Source organism: Cucumis melo, chromosome 8 (assembly GCF_025177605.1).
Source record: "Cucumis melo cultivar AY chromosome 8, USDA_Cmelo_AY_1.0, whole genome shotgun sequence".
Taxonomy (NCBI): domain Eukaryota; kingdom Viridiplantae; phylum Streptophyta; class Magnoliopsida; order Cucurbitales; family Cucurbitaceae; genus Cucumis; species Cucumis melo.
Genome location: NC_066864.1, coordinates 31,010,275 through 31,020,672, shown reverse-complemented (window position 1 = coordinate 31,020,672; position 10,398 = coordinate 31,010,275). Strand labels below are relative to the sequence as shown.

The 10,398-nt window shown below is 32.0% G+C and overlaps 1 protein-coding gene across 1 annotated transcript; it reads left to right on the top strand.

Moving 5' to 3' along the window:
* Window positions 1-1,474: 1,474 nt before the first annotated feature.
* LOC103490140 (uncharacterized) lies at window positions 1,475-7,479 on the top strand. Its single transcript, XM_008449519.3, has 7 exons — window positions 1,475-1,775; window positions 4,272-4,365; window positions 4,989-5,138; window positions 5,224-5,297; window positions 5,726-5,844; window positions 6,743-6,826; window positions 7,091-7,479. The coding sequence occupies exons 2-7, from the start codon at window positions 4,359-4,361 to the stop codon at window positions 7,182-7,184; spliced, it is 528 nt and encodes a 175-aa protein (XP_008447741.1). The 5' UTR covers window positions 1,475-1,775; window positions 4,272-4,358; the 3' UTR covers window positions 7,185-7,479.
* Window positions 7,480-10,398: the final 2,919 nt, after the last annotated feature.

Below are 10,398 nucleotides of genomic sequence, written 5' to 3'. Positions count from 1 at the left end.
ATCCTAAGATAATTGCTCTCCAACTCCTCATGTCTAGCGACATAAAAAATGCCTCCATGCGCGACTTCCAGTAACCATAGTTCCCTCCATCTAAAAGAGGCGGCCTGGTGGTTGAGTTACCTTCACGGATTTCGTCCATTGATGATCGATTGATGACCCGCTCTGATACCAATTGAAATATGAACGATTTCAGTGATATATAACAGTTGTGTCGACAGTTGTATATAGAGTGCTAAACTATAGAAACGTGAAACATAACAATCAACACATCAGCATTTGTTAACCCAGTTCGATGAATAAGCATCTACATCTGGGGGGTTGTTTGCCCAAGATAGAAGATTGTATTAATCATAGATACAATTAGTGTTGAATACATAACTATGACTAGAGGAACAACACTTCTACACTATTGTTATTGTACTGTCCTAGAACTGTTTTAACATAACTCAAACATGGTTTAACATGATTATTATAACTACTAAGAGGGTGGAATGACACTCCCCCTTAATTGCAGCACTAATCGATAATGTGATTGACTTCACTCTAAATGAATGGAGATTTTCTTCTATCAAATTTTTCTTTCTTTTTCTTCAAAAAGGCACACACAAAGAACTTACCGTGATGAGTATTTATCCCTTGATTCACACCAGTACATAAAACCAGCATAACAACTTCCTTAGGAGGTTACCAATATATAGGGTAAGGATCTTAACTACTTGTGGGCCATCTTTTCAGAGAAGATCTTAACAAATATCTTAATCAATGCTGAAATAAAATAAGTGAGATCATTTTGCTAATAGGGAGTGAGATTGATGTGTGAAAGAATATTGATGTTGTTGAAGGGTCTGTTGAATATTATACGTAGTTCCCTGATTTTACCATTTTTAATTGAAGGGTCTGTCATATATGTGCAAATCATATCAAACAAAAACCCTAGAACAATAAAACTCAAAAACCCAACATAATTAAATTAAATGATATATAATAATGGACTAAAAGGTCATACCCATAGTAGTACGAAGAAGAAGAATCAACCCGACTCGGGTCGGTTTTGGAGGAAAACCAACTAAAACCAACCTAATTCAGTCCAATTAGACCTCTAATGAAACTTAGATCAGAAAGATCTTCACTTAGGACTTTTCTCTTGGGAGCAGTTTTTGCTTGTTGTGTTGTAAGGTCACTCCTCTCTAGTGTAACTAAATACTTTTCATTATTATTATCATTATTCTATTTATTTTGTTGGATAGACTTCAGACTTTTTTTTGTTCCCTAAATTTTGCTTTCTTCATTTTTTTTTTTTAAGTTGATTGCTGTATTTACGATGATGAGAATGATTATTATTGTTCTGTTCATTATTTTTGAAAATGAGATAACAACACATGAGACTTAACAAAGATCCTATATTACAATGATTCCTTTGAAATTGGAAGGACCAAAATATCAATAGGCAGCCGAGCCCAAATGTGTGAGGAGCAGCCCAAGCCCAAAATGAAGTGCTCTCCACTCCTCAGTTAGGCGCAGAGTACCATTTCTCCAAACTCTCTTGGAACTTGGGAGCCATAGCCTGAAGCTCACACCCTTCCCCGCCTTCTCTCTCTCGAAAGCGCTCGTCCCTTTAAAGCTCTAATCTCTACTTTACAGAGACAAATCGTATTTCTTTTCTTCGGGCAATCCTATTCTGGACTTAAGAGCTTCGGTTAAGCTATATTTGATCAGAGTCTGGTGCATAACGGAGTACCTCATTCTCTGGCTCAGTCGTATTTCAGACTTTAGAGGTTTGCTTCATCTTGTAATGAGTTTCTTCTTATCTGATCAGAATCTGGTTAATCATTGTGTTCTTCTGATAGTTTATTCTATGAATAAACTTCATACTGCCTTGTTTTCTTATTGAGTTGGATGTTGGAATAGATTTTCTAGCATTGTCGGAGATTTTTTGGTACTAGTTTCAGGAAACGTGTAATTTCTGAGGATTTTTTAAAAAACATTATTTTTAAGCACTTGGAGAAGCTTCAATTAATTGTTTCTTGTATCTCCGATCAACGATTTTTAATTTTGTTTCTAAATTTTTCAAAATTTGAGAACCTACCTAACAAGGGTTTCACCGTTTCTTTTGCTTCGTTTCTCTTTTGGTTTCTTATCTTCACGCTAATATCTTCTTTCTCACGGTAATTTTCTTTCTTCTGTCAGTCTCTCTCTAGTGCTCGCTTAACCCTTAAGCCCATGGTTCCCTCTCTTATGGATGCTTCTTCTCTATTGCTGTTGTTTGTTTTTTGTATCTTTCTCTATTGGTGCTCTGGAATTAATTTGGAGATAAATTTGCAGATGTATTATGAACTAATTTGGTTGTTTTGGATATATATTTGTAGTGAGGAAGGAGATGGGTTTTTGTGTCAAAAAAGATGGCTTTAGTGTCAAAAGAGATAGGTTTACTTGTTTTGGCCACATTAAAATTGCTGATTTTGGATTCATGGTGAATTTGAAGCTAGGGAATGTGTTGGTTTTTAGGAATGGTGATGTTAAGATTACTGATTTTGGGTTTTTCATTGTGATTTGAAGCTTCTGAATGTGTTGGTTTCTCGAGGTGGTGATGTTAAGATTGCTGATTTTGGGATTGCAAAAGTGAGCAGAAGAATTAAAATTCTCTCCAATGTAATAAAAGTTCTTAATGAAATTGCATGACCTAACTTCAGAAATAATCCAATTTCCAGCATCCCGAATGCTTCTTTTCATCCACTTTAAAACATAAATGGTTAAGAGTTTAAACTTTTAGTTGGACGTCATATCTATTAACATTCTCATTTCTTCACCATTTGACTTAAGAAACTATTATTGGTTTGCAACTTTAATGTCTTTTAAGAAGATATCTAATCTTCTGTTTCTCCATATTCTTTTCTCATGGTATTAGACTTCAGTTTTCTGTTAAAGGAAACTGAGGAAGGATACACAAGTACTAGAAGTGGTGTGTAAATATGAAGCTGTTGGTGTGGTTTCTGACCTCTCATGGAACCGATACTTATATTGGAAGCTGTCATTTTCAATTTCGGGAAACTTGAAAACTTAAGACAATGGTACTGGAAAAATGGTCAGTTGGAGAAATGAAGATAGTGGAGCTAATCTCACTAGATTAGTAATTTTTATGCTTAATTAACCCTAGTTTCAAGAGGGTGTAAGAATTAGTTTCCTACTTTAATAGATGGAATCACATAGTATTCGTAGATGAATATTTTGTTTGGATGAATAGTAGAGGAGAGGAAAGGATTGCAAGAATGTTTTTTAACCCTTCAACAAACTAGTTAATATATACGCATACAAACTTAGAACTAAACTTAGTTATGAAGGGGATTGATGTGATTTGGAGACATTATAGTTCAAAGAAGCAGTATATGGAGGTTTTCTTTACAAATAGAATCTCAAGCTGTTTTCCTTACTGGCCTTCTCAAGTCTAAGGTTTAGATAAGGATAGGCAATGAAAGAAGAAAAACAAGTAACAAAAACATACAAATTTTACAAAAAGAAACCCTTTATCTCTTTTTTGTGTAAGTTCAATTTTGTCGGTTTCTTATCTTCAACTCTTGCGTTACTTTTTGAAGTTTATGTCCTGATCTCAACTGGTATGTGTCAATTCATTTGGATTGGGGTGCTTAATCCCAATCACTTGCTGTACATTTTGTTTAAAAGAAGCTTTAGTAAGTTGATTAATATACAGAATTTGAGATATTTAAAGTGGACTAATTAAGATATTTAGATTTCCAAATTTTTGGATTAGTGTTGGATATTGGATTAATTTTGGAGAAATTGGATTTTAATTGGAAAATTAGAAAAAGTATAGAGAAATGTCCTATTTATGAGATCATAATAAAAAAAGAAAAAAAAAAAAGAAAAAGAAGAAGAAGAAGAAAGGAAATTAGGAGACAAAAACCTGAGCCGTGTCCTTATTCCTTCAGCAGCTGCCCATACTGTTGACTATTTTAGGAATCGTTTGTAATAAAATACTTCCGCTGAACAAAACGTGATGTAGTTTCTGATTATTTTTTAGTGCAGTTCCTGATTATTATGTGCTACATTATTGTTAGAATATTTGTTTTGGAATTCTGTTTTTGTTACTAATTCTAAAAAATAGGTAAAAAATAAGTTTGCATACATTTGATGCTTTGGGGGTTCTGTCCATCCTCTTGATACTAGAAATTGCAAAATTCACACTAGTTATTATGGCTTAAGTCTTCACTCATATTCTTACTTTTTCTAATCGTTTTCTTAATATCCTATTTCAGAGAGTCCTGATTCATCTGGGCCATCAAGTATCCGTACAATTGTAAGTTTGGCTTTTCTAGCAAAGTAAAGGGAGGACAGGAGCAATCATGGATGGTAGGTTAAAATTTTCATTCCATCAGTTGTTAGTGGTTGTTTTGCTTTGTTATAGTAATGCCTGATTTTGTTTAATTCAATTATTTTCTGTGGCCTGATCTCTTGCCAAATGTTACATTATGCATTTGTAAATTGAATAAAAAAGTTGTATCTCTCTAAAAATAATTAGGAACATGTATATTATTGACTTGTTGGGTTCAATGCATTTGTTGTTCCAAGCTTCTTCGGTTGTGTTGGCATAATATCCATCCCAGTTAAGAATGTTTGACTCTGTATGTTGCCTAAGCAAGACTATTAGCTGCATTTGATTTGGAGACTCTAGTTTTTAGTGCACGAGGAAATCTTTAATTGCAAACATCATAAAAATCTGTTCTCCTTTTCCTTTTTCAACCAAATAATTTTAGCTGTCGATAGGTGGTTCAATATCTTATGCTGGATTTGGATTGATATCATTCTTAAGGATCCCTTTTTTCTCGCTCAAGTGTTTAAATTTTTGTATTTGCATCTAATTAAGTATCTGATACAAAAGTATAAATAGAGGCCATATTGTTTTATACGGTCATTGAATTTGTTTAAGCTGAAAGAGAGCACTAACTGACTAATTTTCACCTTTTTGGCTTCAGTCGACTCACAACCATCCATGGAAGAAACCATTTTGGTTGGTGATGATTTAATGATGGGGCCACCATCGCCCATCATTCCACCTGAAATTGCATCTCATGTGCTTGAAGGTGTTGATTTGTGCGATGGGATATTGAGGAATCTCTTTCTATGTGAGTGTTGCTCTTTGCTTATATTTTTCGTTATCTTTTGTAAGCTGATATGATAGTGTTACTGTTGCATTTAATTTAACGGCAGGCTTGCAAATAAATGATATTGAGCCTTTTTGTCAAGATGAAATAGCAGTTTATCGACAGTGTGCTGAAAGACGGGTAAGACTATAGTTTGCACATTTTTTTAGTCTCAGTTTCTCTAAATTAAGGTTTATAGCAATGGAAATTCGAGATGCCTTTTTTATTTTTAAATCTTATTTTTTAGATTATTTAGTTGATTGCTTCCAGACAAGCATAGACACTTGTAAGAATGAGATTTGGGAATCCATTAAATTCAAGGCTTTCTCTTGGAGTTTTGGCTCTTCATATCTTACAATTTCTAATCTACTTGAACAATGCCAACTGGAAGAACTTTTCACCACTCCTGTGATGTCCTTTTGGGTTGATTCCTAATCTCCCATTATATTTTGTTCCCCTAATTCTTTTATGAAGTTTGGTTTCTCTTTCTTATCAGAAAAAGATGTCAATTTTTTCTATACATCAATGCCTACCTACTAATTATTTGGCGCTCAATAAACACATTGTAGGATAGAGAACTAAGACAACGGCTGCAAGACAGTGAACATAAATTAGGGTCATCAATGCCTCTAGATGCAGCAAAGGAAAGGGCTACACAACTTGAATCAGAAGTTACATTATTGGAGAGGTATGCCACCACTCTTAGGTAATAGGGTTACAATCACCAATCATTATTATCAAGCTTCAGACGTTATTGTAGAAGCTTTTTCCCCATGTTGATCTTCAGTACAAATTAAATTCCCAACAAGGTTGGTTAGTGTAAAATAAACCTTTCAGGAGTTCTTCATCTGTAAATCTTCATGTTGGTCTTAGTAAACAAAGTTACTATTTTGTGGATCAACGTGGCTATGGAAATGGATTGGATATGATGGTGAGAAATGAGCCCTCTTTACTGTTGAAAATTAATCCATGACTCGGATGAGAACTAGAGAATCTTGTGATATTCTTGGATTGGATTTATTTGTGTTGTAATTATGCTCATTATTTGTGAGACAGTCACACAACGAACCCTCCAACATATCTCTACAATGTCGTAGGCCTCCAACATATCTCCAAAATGGTATATGATATTGTCCACTTTAAGCATAAAGCCCTCATGGCTTTGCTTATAATTTTACTCAAAAGGTCTCATACAATTAGATATAGTTGCCCTTACTTATATCATTAATCTTTCCATTACTTATCCAACTTATCCAACTTTACTCAAAAGGTCTCATACAATTAGATATAGTTGCCCTTACTTATATCATTAATCTTTCCATTACTTATCCAACTTAGGGCTTTGGTCGCACGCCAACGTTATTGATTCTGACTTGGATTAACTTTCAACTGTCTGCAGGAATTTTTACGAGGAGACTATCCTATCCCTCCTTTTTTTCTTATTGTTCATATTAACGAGTAGAATGCTTCTTATAGATTTCTGTTTCTGGTCTGATAGTGTTCACGTTTTGACTTCTGGTACTCAACTGCAACCGTAATCTGTTTCATCTCCCTAACTTCACTCATATTTCTGTTTTGATCCACAGACGCTTAATTCTTGCTAGTGGTGTTGAAGGCATCGAAGGATTCCGTCAACGATGGAGTTTGCACGGTCGGCTCACCGATACCAAGTAATCCCGATTTGCTTTCTTCTCTAGTTCATTGACACCCTTTTACCTGAAGAGTTCTATCAGTTGGTTTAGGTCAGCTACGGAGTTATAATTGGGATGTTTCTCAAAAGACACAAGATTTGTAACTTTAAAGGAGGATTTCTGTTTCATCGCTCAAACCCTAAGCAAAAACTTGAGTCCTTAAGTTTAACTACTATTTAAACTGATTTCAGTAGCACGGTTAGTTTCGACTTTAACTGTTGTCTTGCATTCATTTTGATGCAGGAAAAGGCTGGAATCTTTAAAGAAAGGAATCGAGAACAGGAGAGATGACGAGCCGGCAAGGAAAACGTTGTCTTCCAAAAGATGGTTCTTTTAGTGTAAGTGATTGCTTCATATGCTTACGTATCCTATTTGGTTCTTAAAAGTTAATGATCCACGATTCTTCTAAATACAAACAAGGCTTGAGTTTTAGGCCAAAACTCTATGCAGTCTAACAAGGGCATCTTTTACATTTTTGGCATAAAAAGAAGGCATTGGAGATGAAGTTAAATGACTGTTATATCAGATAATACAAGCGGAGAAATTTATGTAATTATGAGCAGATATAAAAGAGTAGCCTTCTTTATACGCCCACCAAAGGGAAACTACATGAATTGCATGATTTTTGTTTAGATGTGTTGGAGAGTGATTTTGAGATGGTTATAGAGAGGAAAAAGTGATTTTGAGGGCGTGTTTAGATATCATTTAAAACTAATTTTGATGATATGAAAATTACATTTAAAATGTAAAATTAAATATTAAAACAATTTCAAGTGATTAAAAGAGTCCTAAAATAATTTTGAATATGATAAAAATTAAAGAAAAATAGGAAGAATTTCTTTGGTATTTATTCCTTTTTTATCTTTTGCTTTTATTTTGGTGTCTGAAAGAACTCATTCCATTCTTTCAGCAGAACTGTGATAGTAATTGTGAAAACTAACCCGTTTTGTATTGTGTTCTATAGTTCTCTTTTTACAAGTGTTATTTCATTCTAATGAGTCGTAAATTTCTGAATCCATACTACAAAAGAGAAGTGGATAAAACATAAAATTGATGTTAAAGTCTTGTGAACTCTTCATCTAAAGAGATGAAACTCATTCTCCAAAGAGGTTGATTATTAGAGGTTGGGATGTTGGAGAGGAAGTAAGAATGTTAGCATGAAAGCGCGTGCAAGGCGTGATGAAATGAGTGGGATGGAGCGTTGAGTTGAGGGTGATGAGAAATGAGGGCTTGAAATAAAAATTAAAAAAAGGTTGTGTTGAGATACTGACAAAAGATAGCTTTGTCTTTTCGTGATGCGTGTAAAGCACACTCCACTATGGCGCGTCGATATGGGCGAAAAAGTCTCCCACATTCTCTTCCCAATCCCTTCTCTCTCTCTCTCTCTCTCTTTTTTCTTTCACCACATTTTCTTCAAACTAATTCTAAATTGCAACCAAATTAATAAGATTAATAAGGATCAACTTATATGATTATATCAATTAATTTACCCATCAAAATAATATAATTAAAATTAGTGTTTTCCTTTTCATAGTACAATAAAATAATTATTGAGATGTAGTAACTATGGAGAAGATAGTATATGTTAATTTGAAAATTCCATTTTAGAATTTATAAGTAGTTATGCATTTTCTACTCTTTCTTTGTGGTATTTGTGGTTTTTTAGGAGTTATTTTTGTAAGGTGGGTTTTATTATTATGTTCTTTGTTTCTTTTTAATAAATTGGAGAGATGTTAAATTCTAGGGATAAATATCATTTTTTGGTTTGGGTGTAATCTTAACTTGAATTTTTAAATTTCAAAAATGTGACCCATGTCTAACTTTTTATTAGATAGTATCAATTAATGCTTATTAATAATTAAGAATGAAGTATATTTTAGAATGAATTTGAATAATACTAAATATGAAAATGAGTATTAAATATAGAAAATGAAAGTCGAAAGTTAAAATGTTGAATGCTTTTGAAATAGTTAGATCACAGTTTGAGGCATTATAATTATACTAAAAGTATTATTGGGAGAATGAGAGTATTGATTGAGGCACTGAACCCGAAAAAAGAGAGAAAAGAGAGTTTAATAGGTGCATTGTTTTTTGCCCAAAATCAGTGGCTTTTTAAAGATTATCACTTTTGAATGCTTTTGGTCTTACTCAATCTGACAAACTTTAGGCTTTTATGTTACCCATTCATTAATTACAAATCACATCAATTCCAAAATTAAAATTTACTTTTCTTCCCCTCAAAATTATCCCCTCTTTTCTCTCTCTTTTCTTCTTCTTCTTCTTTTTTTTCCACTCATAAATAATGGCACCTATCATTGTTTAGAAAAAGGTTAAGTTAAGATTGTATTTTATTTCTAAACTTTTTTAATAATTTCATGATTTTTTTTTTAATTTTTTTAATTTATTTATTATCCTTAACCCAACTACTAAACTCTTAATTTTATGCTTGATAATTTTTATACAACAGTGGATAGGTTAAGAGATATTATACACAAAATTAATAATGCAAGCTTTTATAGATTAAAGTTTTTAAGTTGTTGTATAGTTATTTGTAAAATTTTAAAGATTAAATATCCGAAACTTCAATACTGAGAAACTATATTTAAAATTTAACCATTAGATAAATCAATATTACAAAAATAGCTAAAACAATGTATTAAGTTTTGAATATATATCTATACTTATAACAAAATCTTAAGATCAAATTTGATTTTATAAAATAAATATAAACATCAACTATAAATATTTTTCTATTGTCAATTTGAGTATCGCTCAACTAGTTAAATTAAGACACGTATATACCTATGAACTTAAGGTTTGAATAAATTCATCCGTTGAACTTACTAAAAACAACATGCAAAGGTAAATTTAAACTTCTAGCATTAACAAAGATGTATGTTTTGACTCGTTGATATATGTTTAAGTTAACAACAATGTTAAGGTAATTATCGATGTAACTTAGTCATTACTAGTATGGAAGCTTTGTATCTAAAGCTAAATCACCATATGAACATATTATGGACATTTGTTTACTTTATTTATATTAAAATAAAAACAAACTAATAATCTGGATAATTTCTTTTTCTATGACTCTTTTAAGGATTATTTTATTGTTATTATTGTTTTAAATTTTGTAATAACTAATAATTCAGTCATGATAGTTGAAAAAACATAATCATTAAATCCTTTTTTTTTAATGTCATTAAAAGTTTAATGAAGTAATTATCTAAAGTTAATGCCATTAAACTTTTTTAGATTAAAAAGAAAATTAACATTTGTTTGCTTATATAACGAGAATTTAATTTGGATTAAATTAATAATTCACTGCTTTTTTCTTGAACAATGTGAACTTTATTTCCAATCAGTTTGGAGGTTAAAGGTAAAAACTTTGATTATCTTCTTGTTCTTCTAATCAATGTATTAATAATAGTCATGAAAAGGATTGAGATCAATTTTTATATGTTTTTTTAATTAAGACAATCGTTATCAAAAATATTTTTCCTTCTGTAACTTTGTATTTGGTAAAAAAGAAAAGAAAAAGTATGATTGAA

Coding starts and splice junctions, on each gene's coding strand:
- LOC103490140 (XM_008449519.3), top strand. Junction 5,139..5,223: donor ATTGAGGAATCTCTTTCTAT/GTGAGTGTTGCT, acceptor ATTTAACGGCAG/GCTTGCAAATAAATGATATT. Junction 5,298..5,725: donor GACAGTGTGCTGAAAGACGG/GTAAGACTATAG, acceptor AACACATTGTAG/GATAGAGAACTAAGACAACG.